The following is a 14,366-nucleotide window of genomic DNA, read 5'->3' on the forward strand; positions in this document are numbered from 1 at the left end:
ACAAAGTTTTCTTGATAAGCCTGACTACGACTCATATAATTTTATCAGAGCACATTAAGTCCATTAACCTTCTGTGTGACATTTTTGATTACCTGTCCACATGTTTATGTGTGAAATGTGTGCATATTTGACTCGTTGGCATAGAAAAGGTTAATATATTACTTCTTGATCACAATTCATATCCACAACTTCTTTTTTGACGAGTTCTCAGTACAGACTGTCTCTTTCGGCTTGTAACATATACCTGAGTGTTTTGCAAAAAAGGCGTGACCTTTCATGTTCATGTTTCATAAAGAGGTTTATAATGAATGAAAACTGCTCAAAATCATTTTTTTTTTTAATGGTGATAACTCTAGTATTGACATTTAGAGTTTTGGGCAATATTTTATTATTTTATGACTACTATCATACAAACTGCAGTTACTGCAACTGACAATAATGTTTGTGCCATATTAAAGAGGCAAATACGATGGTGCCCTATATTTTTAGGTCAAGCCGACCGGATATGTACAGAAGAATGATGAAACCCCAGACTTGTACAGAAGATAAGAAAGAGCTTTTAAATATGTGAGACATATTACAAGCTGCCAATATTATATTGCTTAGGACAGCTCTAGACACGAATTGTAGCCCTATTTAGTGCTCGACTAAAAGGATAGCAAGCATGTTTTCCACCTTCATTAGAGCAGCGTTTTCCTTTGATTGCTGCCTAAACCTGTCAGGGTAACTGGTATGAAAACTTACTAGCGCTAGTACTCACTGTACTCTGGCAAATGACTGAATAATCCTGGTGTCCGTTCATGAAGTCATCACATTAAAAAACAATCTTTATATACAGTAAATCTCAGGAGCTATATGAGACTTTCAAATCCATCCTTCTATCGAAAAGTCTCTCAAAAAACGCTCATGAAACCAACGGAACTCTGAGCTACAATAAATGCACAGTTTACTCTGCCCGCGCCTCAATTTTACTGACCAATCAGAGACCACCACACGAGCAAGATCTCGCCCCTAATTTGCATAATTGACATATTCGCCATTGCTTGAGCAGGGGATCGGCCGTCGGTCCTGCTCAGGAAATTGCACTTCTTGAATTTTTCCATTTTTTCTGAAGGGATAAGCAACCAAAATGGTTCCAACTTATCCTTAAAGACATCATTGATCTGGATGGAGGGCTTTGGCCCGTGGATGGGCTGTCTTTCATGGCGATTTCGTCGCTAGAAAGCAGGTATGAATGACAGACTCGTACGTAGCAAAAACACGGAAAGGAACTCTATATAAAGTCTATGGAGGTACACGCACTGGTACGTGGACGAGTACATGGTGATTCTATACATGTCTCGTATGGGCGCCTGCATGGCTTCAGTATCTGTACTCTGGTGTGATGCACAAACGTACAACCGTGTAGCAGTGTCGCCGTGCTGGGCACACTGCTTTGCTTTTGCCTTTGTGCACGCGCGATCGGCAATGTTACATGAGTTTGTTGCGTGCCTGAAAATAAGAAGCGAGCTTGCCCATGTGATCAAAATTGTAGAATTAGCTGATGAAAAGTGCATAGGTATGCTAAGATGTTACATTGTTGGCATGGGAAAGCTGCAATGCTCAAAAAGTGTGTGATGTGTGATTTATGCTGCTTGGTACCACAAAAAGCTGCAAATCCTGCATGTGTAAATTGTAGAATTACTCTAGCACAATTCACAAGTCAGTGTCAAATGAAATCTTCCATCAATGTTCATGATCTTGTGTGTGAATTTTGTTTCTTCTTTCCACTTTCGTTCATCTTGGTTAAGTCAAATGTGTACTTTTTTCAAAAGATGGTGTGAAACTCTCTTTATATTTTCCTTATATTGTTGTACGCAAGTTATTCATACACTGCAGTAGTCTTCTCATCCAGCGGTTGCTGCACAAAAATTTTAAAAATTCATAACTTTTGAACGGATTGTCTGATTTTCCTCAAACTTTCAATGATGTGTTCTACTAATATTGCTACATTCTCTTAATCCTTATGTTTATAAAGGTGAACTTGTCCTTTAATAAAATAGTGGTGTGTCATTTTCTGCCTCCTTTGCACATGTGTTGCATGCTGCTAACATGACTCGGTATTGCTAGTGAAGACGGACGGGAGACTGCTGCAGTAGAGTTTGTTGTCCAGTCAGGAAAACCAGTTGAGGATGGACTGATTTTTGCGACAACAGTCGACATGCATTCCCCACATTACGGTTTGCACTCCCACCGTTCATGAGCGATGACGTCATGTCTTGCTCAGCACACTGCGCACACCATGTCGTTTATCCCTACCCTATCATAGCAGACGACGGCAAACATTGTTCTAACTGGGGTTAGTAACGTTAGGCCTATTGGTCGATGATCGCCTTGCTATCTCTATTATTGAAAGGTTTTCCCTCATTGGTCGGGTTGTTCTCCCACAATGCCTTTTTAAATGACATCATTGCTTTCTTCCATTCATAAGCTTTACGTTGCCACCGAAGTGGATATCTGCTCCTCTGTGCTGTGGCTCTTTTGGAAAACGAGATAAATTTTCCTTGTAATTTTGCCATTTATCATGGAATTTTCCAGCAATGTGTGCCAGGAATGTCATCAAATGAGTAGTTTTTTGTAGTCGCAGTTTCTACATGCATTATTTTCATTCGTGCATTTTTTTAATGAACTCTCAAGCATTTTATTTGTGTTTTGATTCTACTTTTAGTATGTGCGAGTGTGTGCAGTGTATGTGCGAGGATATTTTAAGTGCATAGATCAATCTTCAAAATGTTAGATTTCCGAAGCGAACGACCTACTCGATACTTCTGCAGTGCGCAGCGAGGCTGTCAGGGTACATATAAACGGGTGACGAGAGTAAGATACATGTAGCTTGCAGTGACTACACGCGCTGTGCATGTGTTGGCAGGAAAACAAGCTAGACACACGGCCAGTGCAGCTGCAGTGCCGTGGTTCAGCCAGCCAGCAACGAGGAACGACCTTGCAAGCGCACAGCGGAGTGGAGAGAGCCTGAAAGAGAAGAGGCCAAATATTTTTAGCTCTCTCCTGACTATACACAGCCCAGTTGCTGTAAAAGCGCGATAAGGCTGTACTAGATGGTGCACAACAAAGCAAACACAATGGCCCTAATTCACGAAGGTGGTACAATTGAAACTGTGGTTTAAACCATGGACAATTTGTATGGAGCGCGTAGTGTTGCATGGCCTATTTCGTTTCGAAATCGGTCATTACATTAACAAAATGTCATTTCGTCGACGAAATGACTTATTTTGTAGCGAATTGGCCATGCGACACGTGACACTCCGTACAAATTGTCCATGGTTTAAACCATGGTTTTTATTGTACCACCTTCGTAAATTTGGGCCAAAGTGAACATGCCGATTACGTTGAGTTTTGATACTTAACATCATTTTTGTCACCTCAAACTCATTAAAGACAATCATTATTAATTAGACTTTATGTCTATGTTATCGACATTGACATGCACAATTTACAAATTACTGTAAACTAAGATTATATGCAGGGTTTGCGAACGGTACATTGTCTTTCACTGACAGCCATTTTGAATTAATCGGGAGTTTACACGGCGTATAATCTAGTTTTCTAACATGTCTTTTGAGTTCTAGATTAAGTGTAGTGAATTCACATGCTAAACCACAAGCTCAAAAATACAAAGTAAGAAAAATTAGAATATCTCCCAAATCCCTGTTATTCTGAACAGTGGATATGCCTTAGCTAAGAGTTTTTGAGATTTTCAACTGAGCTATTGCAGTTTTCTACTTTACAATTGCTTTTATACTGCATACTCCTGACGTGAGGTGACTAGTGGGTCTTGTACGTGGCGAGTAATAGATCCACTTCAGTTTGCACTGCCACCCTTCATGAGCGATGATGTCATATCTTGCTCAGTACACTGCAGGTACCATGCCGTTGCAGACGATACGGGGAGATTTACACATGTTGCCTAGCTGGATAGTTCGAGATAAGGTCCCCTCACAAGGCAAAATTTCATCTTTGCTCAATATTGACATATTTGGTATCATTTTGAAGCTTATGAGTTGAAGTTTTGATTTCCATGGAGGAAAAAATGATATCGTGTAAATTTATGCAAATTTCAAGGGCTTCATTTGCATAAATGTAAAACACGGCGTTACATATGGGACATTTATAAAAATTCATATTTATTCAAAGGAAAGCAAATGATATTTGATTAATATGTGGACATAAGAAGTTCATCAAATAGTTTAACTTAGTAAGAAAATTTAGGGATTATGCAAATGATTATGCAAATTAGCTCGTGTCCTATCATGAGATGTTCCATACGTAACAAATTGAGGTAATTTTTTTAGGTTTTTTCTGAAATTGCTAAGGTTATTTGAATGCCCTTTTGGAAAGTTCTAATTTATTGTTCAGAGAAATTAAATACCATAGAAAAAAGAAAAAACAGTGAAAGCAATATTTTTTATTAGGCATTGAAATAATGTTACGTATGGGACAAATGCGTTACGTATGGGACATCCTCATACATATTGCATGTGAATGCATGTAGCTAGCTGGGAAGGTCTCTCAGTACACAAATAGTCAATCATCCTGGAGAAAGCATCCCAACTTTGTAGCTACTTTTTGAGTTATAGACACTTGAAACAATAATGTACTTGAGTGAACAATTTTCAGAAAGGGGGAGGGAAGATGGCAAAATACACAATGAAAATCAGCATTAAAGGGATGATATAGTTCTGGTTGAGACCTAATTTCAGGTTTCTAACATTTTTTGGTGAGATAATGAGAAACCTCTTATGAAATATGAAAGAGCATAATAATTTTATGAGGAATTCAACGTTTATTTGATAATAATTGGCTTTGAAATGGCTGAGATATCCAAAACAGAGTGATTCTAATGAAGTGTGGGACCCACACTTTATTACGATCGCTTTGTTTTACTTTGTTTTTGGATGTTTCAGTCATTCCGAACCCGATTTTCATCAAATTAGCTTTGAATTCCTCTTAAAATGGTATGTTCTGTACTATATCATATGTGTTTTCTTGGTACCTCGCAAAAAGTTAAAAGCCCAATTCTCATCTCCACCAATACTGTACCATCCCTTTAAAGGGATGGTATAGTTTTTGTAGAAATGGGGATTCAGTTTTCAACATTTTATGAGATGACTGGAAACCAATGATATGAATTATTAAAGAGCGTACAATTCTAAGACTAGAGGAATTCAAAGTTAATTTGATGGAGATCCAATTTGAAACGGTTGTGATATTAAAAAGATAAAGTAAAATGATTTTTTTTTTTTTTTATTGCAAGTGATGCACAAATTGTCCTTATTCAGTTTTCAGTAGTAGCCACAACAAAATTCATGGGTATACATACTGAGGTGTGACTCAATTCAATGACCTGACTGCCAGACAGACATCATACATCTATTCGATTACTGGAATTCCACGCAGCAGGTATTGTTTATTTATTGAAATTAATATTTCTTGTGTCAAGTTGTTTTTTGCTGAAACCAAATGGCAAACTGCCCTTCTTCAATGGAAGTAAACACTTTAAACTATTCAATTTTTTAGTAGTAACTATCCTGATAAAAATAGGGCATACATACTCAGGTTGGTCATAAAAAATATAGAAAATGATTGAATATGATTATGATGGTAAATATTTGTGGGATATTGTTCCCTTGACAATCTGAATCAGTATTTGAGTAATTTCAACAGATTCCACCACAATGATTATGCAAAAATTTGTTTATGGGTATTTTGCAAAATTATTTTGCAAAATACCCATAAACATGGTTCTCCACACACTAAACGAATGGGGGACAAAGGGCATGCATACTCAGGTTGGTCATAAAAATATAAAAATATGATTGAATTTGACTATGATGGTGAATATTTGGGGAATATTGTTTCCTTGACAATCTGGATCAGTATTTGAGTAGTTTCAACTGATTTTACTTCAATAATTATGCAAAATACCCATAAACATGGTTCTTCACACACTAAATGAATAGGGGACAAAGTGTCCCATACGTAACTGTCCCATACGAAACATGTCATGTCTGTCTTTAATTAGAATCTGTAATTAGAGCTTTTTGCCTAATGACATGAAACTTACCTGTGATAATCTTGAGTGTTGTGACTTTCATCACAGTGAGTTACAGGTTGTAGAATGAAATACTTTCAGAGAGTTTTGAGGTTGAAAAAAATGTTCAAAAGAACAAAATTTTTCTGGTCCCATACGTAACGGCACATATTTTCTCTTCTGGAATAATTGTCATGGTCATTTTTCTCAATTTTTTACATGATTATACTTCTCCTAGATATCAATCACCATGATAAAGTTCAATATGATCAAAGGCCATTAACACTATTTTTCAGGTCATAAAAGTCTCCGAATGTCCCATACGTAACGCGCGTGTTATCTTGGACTTGCCCCTTTCTGCTCCAAGACAGGTTGCATGGACTACAACTGTAGTTGCAGGTCGTGAGTTCTTGGGTTGTTCGACACTGGGTCTCTCCGGTGCTTCTTCTGCCTTCTGGGGGCCGTGGGGCCAACATGAAAAAAGTCAGCTGGCTAGGGGAACTTTCTTGTGAGATGACCAAACCATTTGACTTCTTGTTGTTTTAATTTGGTGTATGATGGATGTTGTGCCAATCAGGTTTCTGATGGTCTCATTACTGACCATATCCCTCCTTGGTGTTTGATAGTCATCAATACCAGAAAAGATGAAAGTTGGCATTTTTTTTTCCTCTCTATCTCTCTCTCAAAAAAAATCATGTTAGCTACAGTATGTCTATATGTGTTTCCTCACTACACAAGTGGTCGACCCCCCCCCCCCCCCCTTAATGCACTTTTCATTTTGAAATGCATGGAACATGTGTATGTGTAGTTCCACTTCAAGTGATTTTTGTTTTAAAAATGTACACAGAAGTTAGTGATGTCATTGCAAATGCACATGTTTGCATGCACATGTGGTGTACTTTTGTACTGTGTATGATACTTTTGCCTGTTTGAGTAGTTACTTTGTGTTGCTTAGACAATGCTGATGAAATTTAGTGTTCTTGTATACTTTTTAAATGATTTTTTTTTTTTTTTTTACATAAAACTAGTATTACTTGTAGATATCTGATATCATTCACATCCTTGGGTAAAAACTGAATGCAATGGCTTTGAAGTGTCATTATACAATTACAGCAATGGGGGCACAATTCAAAGTATGTACAGATGTGATATCTTATAACAGATCTGATTGATAGCCGTTGCCATTATTTTGTGTATGGTTTTAATTTTTCAGCTGAAGATAGGTTTGTGTTTTTAAAGTCTTTCAGGATTTTTACTCCATGTGGACCATATGCTGTATAAAAATGGAGTAACCAGAGATATAAAATCACAATGAATTGGAGAAGTTTTATCAGTATTCTGCCTGTTGCATGCCATGTGGAAAACTGGAAACACTATATTTAGTTCTGCCAGATTGTAGATGCTTTAAATAGTGCGTGATGTCCCCTTTAAAAGATGTTCTCTAGAATTGTGTGTGATCATGGCGTATTTGTTATCATTCTTTGCAGGGCTGCTAGGGAATAATGCAGAGAGAGGAAGGATCTGGTCATAACCCTTTTGGGACATCAGGAGAGGTCAGTGAAGGACAGGGAGTCATCTCCTTGGACACCCAGCTGCAGCAGGTTGTTCTCGGTGCAGCGCTGCGTGGTGGTGGTTTGGCTATCAGACCACAACGCTTGTCAGTGTCTGTGGCTCAGCCAGCTCAACCATCACAGCTGCAAGTCCTACAAGCCGTGGCTGGCAGCCACAGTGCTTTTCCCACTCAGGGAACACCTACATCGGTGGCTTTACATGTCCAGGGACACCCACTTCAAGTTTTCTCTCCTGAATTAATGCCATTTGGGGAATACCAAGTCCAGCAAGCGGGACAAAGATCGCCCGCAGCGACACAGCGGCAAGTCGTGTCATCACCTGTGAGGAATGTGATCGACCCAAGAACAGGATTTGCCCATGTCAGTTTGAGATCCCCCGGCAGTGTGGCAGATCCATTTGCATTTCAGGATGTGTATGGACGCCAGCTTGTCAGCGGCTCAAATTTCTGTGAGCCCATCGCAGTACAACCTCTCCCTCCTCCCAACCAGCAGCCCTTGGGGACGGTGCACCATCTTGGCCAAGGGTCGAGTGACAGGGTCTCTCCAGTAAGGAACTTTTCTGCCGAGCAAGGACCGGGCGGCGTATTAAGTTCGCCAAACCAGAAAAGCCCCCCGAGGAGACACAGCAGTCACAGCCCTACCAGGGGACCTATACCAGGGAGTCACAGCCCTGTGAGATACGGCACCCCCTCATCCCACCCCATCAGCCCTTCGCGGACAAACCCTCTTCCGTCCAGTCCAGTGAAATCCCTGTTAAGGAAAACAACCATGAGCGTAACAGACGAGGAGCCACCACTAAAGGTGGTGGAACTACGGAGAAAAACTCTTGAGGAAAAGAGAAAAACTCTGAAAGAGTTGCAAAACTCAAACTCTGAAAAACTGATGGAACTTTTCTTCCTTCAGCAAGGTAACAATATGATGGACTATTTATTATGGAAGAAAAAACAACCGGATATACATTTACAAACTTTCCTGAAGAGTAAGCAACTTGAGGAAAAGGTTCAGGAGCGCAATATAAACGATGAGGTGAGTGATGCAGACATTCCTGTTTTGTTACCTTTACATTGAAACTGTAAAATGCATCTCTGTATGGGTGATAATATCAGGAGATGCATAAAGAAGGATGTTAGAGGCATTATTTCATAGAGTAATATGTAAAGGTCATATTTTTGTATATTAAGTTATATCTTCTTATCTACTCTCTTCGTCTTTGATTTATACCTATTTTGAATTCATGTGTATGATTAGACTGGCTTTGTGTAGTTCAGAAAGCTGCACTCAACTATTATACTCACAATTTGCAGGTGAAAGTTATTACCTCTGGAACAAGCAATGTACCTCTAAGTACCCCTGTGGCCATTTCAACTCAACTGCCGCCGGAGGTCACAGCTCTCTCCGCCCAGCTGAAGAAAAGGGATGGTGCGGCCGAGGAGACTGTCAAGAAGGCCCAACCAGTGCCGGCCAGCCCTGCTCCTGTGGAGTCCCGCAAGAGAACGAGCAGCCAAGCTGGTCTCAATGAATCGGGCGAAGAGCGTTCTATCAAATTGAGCCTGGGTGGCGTCGACGTTGTGACCAAGGCAGAAGTACCTACTGCAGGTGAGTGATCTTCTATCGTTGTATATCTTATTTGAATATTTGTGTATAGCCCAGAAGCACAAGACAACCTTTAAAAAGTTCTACATACACCTGTCCTCAAAAAGCATCACCTTTCATGGTAGTGGGTCAAGTTGTCTGACTTGGAGGAGCAAGAATGCACTGGTTGTTCCTACATGTGGTGTAATGTGTACAAGGGTGCCAATTTCAAAAAGTAGCATTGTGGTTGTGCATGACATGTAATTGCAAATGACAAATATTTTAAAACTCTTCCCACATGATAGTGGAAGAGAACAAATGTACATATAGGTCAAACAGGTGAGGAAGTAAAAGTTAGAATAAAAGCAATGTAATCAGTTTTCCCAAAGTTGCAATCAAATGATGATCCTGCATTCCAATAACTCTATCAACCTTTGCTTCACATGTCTTTGTCTTCAGGTGCTGTGCCAACCATCACAGTAATCCCAGCAACACCATCGACAACAAAAAGACCAGATGGTGAGGAGAAAGCACCATCCTTCACCAAGGTCACTGCAGATGCATCAGATAACAGGCTTAGTTCAGGTAATTAGCTTGTTTCTTGCTGTTGGAATTTTTGAGTCCTTCATTTGAGTCCTAGATTTCGTGCTAATGATTTTATTTGGTATGCTGAAAATGTGCTGAAATGTGCATGTTGTAACTTGTGCTGATGTATTAGGGTTCATACAGCCAAATTACGTAATGTTGTTGATGATAGCTCTGATAAACTTGCCGCATATTGGTGTTTGTAAAATGGTAACCTTGATCAGGGAACAATTATCTTCAGGATTGAAGAGGCAGATAACCCTCGAGTAGTAGTAGAAGTAGGCGAAGGAAGATCAGACCAACATGTCGGGCAGTCAATGAAGAGCGTTAGAAAATATTTTTTTGATGCCCCCCCTCCCCCTTTGTCAAACTGGCTCCTATCAGAAAACTGTGTACATCTTCTCTTGACAGGTCTCCAAACCATCAGGCGGAATGTCAGTGCACCAGCTGGTCAACTTGTACCCAAGACGGTCAAATCTCCTCACTCTGCGGCAGCCATCAGAGAACGGCAGGCCACGAGGCAGCAATCTCTGTCGGCTGTCTACGACTACACGATAGGTTCTCAAGAGATGATCGTGGAAAGAGCAAAACAGGTAAGTTCACCTTTCCTCTCCATATTTAAGTGCAGAACAGGTTTGGAGGACGGTGATGCGATTGAAGCAGGGATTGTTATTGTCCCTCCTAAGTGACATATCCATTTCCCAAATTGACTGTTAAATCTCAAGGTGCACGGATGGTGGAATGCTAGTGAGTCTTAGGAAGGCATGCGGGTTTGGATGTTGGCATGAGATGTTTCTGTTGGTTTCAGTCATCGAGGATGGAGTGCAAGGGGTCGGCAGACTTCTCTGTGTCTGCTGGTGTATAAAACACTCCAGAAAGTAAAGTGGCATCTTTACACTCTCAGGTTATGCTTCTCATGACGTAACTTGAATTTTGGTATTCCTACAATCTCTTTCATGGATTCCTCTTTCTGTTCCAATTGTTTTCCCTCTGTTCTATCTTCAGTGCAGTAACAAACTGAAGATACAACCAAGTTTGTATGGTTGGTAGTCAGTTCTACCTGTTGTTTTAATCACTGTGTCATCACAAAATTCTGAGAATATGTTTACACGTGGTGCAGTGTTTCAGGTCATAGACAACCCATATCTAAATCTTGACAGAAATTGACACTAGTTACTGTGTAAACATTCATAGATGAACTTATTGAATTTTGATGTCCTAAGGTAAAGGGGAGAAAAACATTAGATAGACAGGGTGGTTCACAACTTGAAATTTGAGCATGTTGCAAGCTCAGAATCTGAGAATATTGCAGAAATTGTATGTGCGCGGATCGCACATCACGAGCACGTAGTGAGCAATATTTCGCAGGTTATCTCTCTTTGTGCTGCTCACATTCAATGTTCTCTCTCATGTTTTGCACACAAATATCTGAGTACCAGGTAGTTTGAGGTTTCTTATCTTTTGCATACGTTTTTCACATTTTGAATACGTTTTATCTTGAGCTTGTTGCAAATTCTTGAGGATATTGCACAACATGTTGCTGACTTCTGAGGATGTTACACAAGATTTGAGGATGTTGCGCAAGAATTTGAGCATGTTGCAGCGACATGCTGAAACCCATAGTGGACCACCCTGGATAGAATACAAGAATGACTTCATAATGATTGATTGTCATTCTAGAGGACATGTATCAAGTCTCAGAGCTTCAATTCCCCCTTATTCTGCATGAGGCTTCATGAAAACTGATATTTTTTATGTTTGTATGAGGGGAAATGAAAATCTCCCTGATTAGAAATGTTTTGCCTGTTGAGTTGCATGTAACACACAGGTATCTCCTGGCAGCTTTTTGGCATCTCCCTGATTTTGATGTGTGAATGTTGGCAGCTCTGCAGTTTCCTGTGATTCAAGATTCTTTCTGCTCTGTAAACACAGGAAGCCCAGGTGATGCAGAGGATAGCAGAGCTGAGGAAGGAAGGCCTGTGGTCTGCCAAGCGTCTGCCCCGTGTCCAGGAACCGCCCCGGCACAAGACCCACTGGGACTACCTCTTGGAAGAGATGCAGTGGCTGGCAGCAGACTTTGCTCAGGAACGAAGGTGGAAGAAGAACGCTGCCCGAAAGGTGAGTTGTCATTCATGAGGGACCACATTGTTGTGTTCATGCACTTCATCGTTATACGATGCACATTTGACAGGCTTTGAGTGAAATTCCTGTCCCATTTCTGTGTGCTGGCTGTAAAAAAAAAAATAAATAGATAAAATAAAATCAACAAAAAGACCAGTTCAAGTTATATTGGAATTTCATTGTTTTTCAGAAGAATTAAAACTTACCATCATTGAGTTTGTAGATTTTTTATAGAATGTGTAGTATTACTCATTAGTATACTTGGGTGTGTTTTACAGCCTTAGTTGCTCTTCAGACCTTCTAGATGATGACTTGCAATAACATGTAGTAAAGTCTAGAAATGAGACAAAGAAATAGCATGTAGTCGCTTTTGTGTTCAGCATTCACTGTGTCAATGCCAAACATTAGAGGAATTCCTCACAGCTTCTGCATCTCTGTCCATTGTCTATGGCAGTTGGTGCGAGCCGTGGCCAAGTATCACCAGGAGCAGGAGGCCAAGGAGTTGAGGGCGGAGAAGGAGGAGGTCCAGAAGCTCAAGAAGATCGCTGGGAACATTGCCAAGGAGATCAAAGCCTTCTGGGCCAACATTGAAAAAGTAAGGATGGCTTCTGTGCGTCAAAGAAGTTATGTACAATCAGCTTCAAAAAAGTTGGAGAGTGCAGAGATTGTATAACCAAAAATCCTTGTGTGATTTGCAGTGAAGTTTGTAAATGTAAAGATGAAAATGCTATGCAAATATGTATCTTCACTGTCCCCTCAGGTTACAGTTGTGTAATATTTCAATCTTGCAATTTTCATATGCTCCCTTTTCTGTGTCACATTGTTACTTCGTACAAAATCGGAATAGGCATCATTTCTGAAGTTGATATCATTAGGTCTTTGTGTTAATTGTCATGCCACAGCCAGAGATGATGGCAAGTAGAAAATTGACATACTGTCGATGTAAGTATGGAGTATATACCAAGATGCTACATTGTATCATTGCCACTGTGGGAATGGAAGGTGTGGATCTTCCCACACCTACCCCCATCTTGGTGGTGGCTAGATTATCACTCGGGTCATGACTGCTTCTGTCTTTGCTTATTCAACTGTAGCATTTGCAGCAATGGATCATGGCACAATATATTTCTCTTTTCTTCATCCTGCTAAACACCTTTCAAGTTGTCTCTTCAAATTGCTGGAAATCAATTTCTACCTGTTAACTCAACAAACTGCAGATACAGTGATTCTATTGAAAAAAAAATTGAAAAAGTGTCTCCTCAATGACTTTGTGTAGCACATTACATAAGGCATTATCTTATACCAAGTGGTACACAGTACATTATTACATACTACTTCGTAGTTACGGCTCTTACATTTAGCAGAAGCGAATAGTGTGTGAAATTCTTAACGGATATTGAATGATTCCGTAGACAGTATGATTTTCCTTTGGCTGACGACAATGTGTTGTTAGCATGCTGAGAAGAAAACTGGTTTGTGATTAGCTGTAGTAAGGGAATGTAATACAGATGCTTGTCACTTGAGGTCTGATTTATACACAGGGCCAACGTGTTTGTTTGTTTTTTTAAACCCTGTTTAGGTCGTGCAATATAAGCAACAGAGCAGGTTAGATGAACGCCGTAAGAAGGCTCTCGATCTCCAGCTAGACTTCATCGTGGGTCAGACAGAGAAGTATTCGTCCTGGCTGACAGAGGGCCTCAACACCAGCACAGCGGGGTCATCGGTCCATGGCTCCTTGGGGTCCAGTCCTCTCTCTGACCATGGGGCGGAAGGTGATGGTGAGTCCAGCCTCTGCTCTAAATGTTCATTCAGATAGAGACCTGATGTGATTTTATGCCTGTTCCACCCATCAAACTAGATATTTAATACGAAAGATTTTGATCACCAGTAGTGGTATTGAAAGAGTAGGATGAAGTGAGGATAAGGGGTTTGCATTTTTACCTGAATTTCAATAATGTGCAGGACAACCCTTCTATGCTCTCATGTTTCTGTAAAATCTATTCCCCAGATGGGAAGATATCACTTGTAATGAGATGTTGTTACACTTGAGACCATACAAGATGGTTGAGAACATTTTGTATAACTTGTGAAGATGTCAAATGACATGTTTTTTCAATGAATCGAAAGGTTTTTGTATAGCTTGGTTCTTGTTTTAGGTTCTCATCAAATGAGAATTTAAGGATCACTGATTATGGGATGTGTGTAATTTACTGGTCTTACAATGCTATCCTCACAGTAGTATTTGTTATTAGCCAGATGCAGTTAAAGGGATCGTACAGTTCTGGTGGAGACGTAATTTCAGGTTTCTAACATTTTTTGGTGAGATAATGAGAAACCTCTTATAAAATATGAAAGAGCATGTAATTCTATGAGGAATTCAACGTTTATTTGATGACAATTGGTTATGGAATGGCTGAGATATCCAAAAA

At 39.9% G+C, this 14,366-nt stretch overlaps 1 protein-coding gene across 1 annotated transcript in view; it reads left to right on the forward strand.

The window, feature by feature from the left end:
- Positions 1 to 1,022: 1,022 nt before the first annotated feature.
- LOC139735020 (helicase domino-like) overlaps positions 1,023 to 14,366 on the forward strand; it is a 77,221-nt gene continuing 63,877 nt past the window's right edge. Inside the window, exons 1-8 of the mRNA XM_071645794.1 lie at positions 1,023 to 1,228; positions 7,576 to 8,685; positions 8,964 to 9,255; positions 9,691 to 9,816; positions 10,228 to 10,409; positions 11,749 to 11,934; positions 12,392 to 12,532; positions 13,517 to 13,715. Of these exons, the coding sequence (XP_071501895.1) occupies positions 7,591 to 8,685; positions 8,964 to 9,255; positions 9,691 to 9,816; positions 10,228 to 10,409; positions 11,749 to 11,934; positions 12,392 to 12,532; positions 13,517 to 13,715 (2,221 nt within the window). The 5' untranslated portion in view covers positions 1,023 to 1,228; positions 7,576 to 7,590. The remainder of the gene's footprint in view (positions 1,229 to 7,575; positions 8,686 to 8,963; positions 9,256 to 9,690; positions 9,817 to 10,227; positions 10,410 to 11,748; positions 11,935 to 12,391; positions 12,533 to 13,516; positions 13,716 to 14,366) is intronic.

Source organism: Diadema antillarum, unplaced genomic scaffold, assembly GCF_040938485.1.
Source record: "Diadema antillarum isolate AM-2024a unplaced genomic scaffold, OU_Dant_1.0 seq00000562_RagTag, whole genome shotgun sequence".
Classification (NCBI taxonomy): Eukaryota; Metazoa; Echinodermata; class Echinoidea; order Diadematoida; family Diadematidae; genus Diadema; species Diadema antillarum.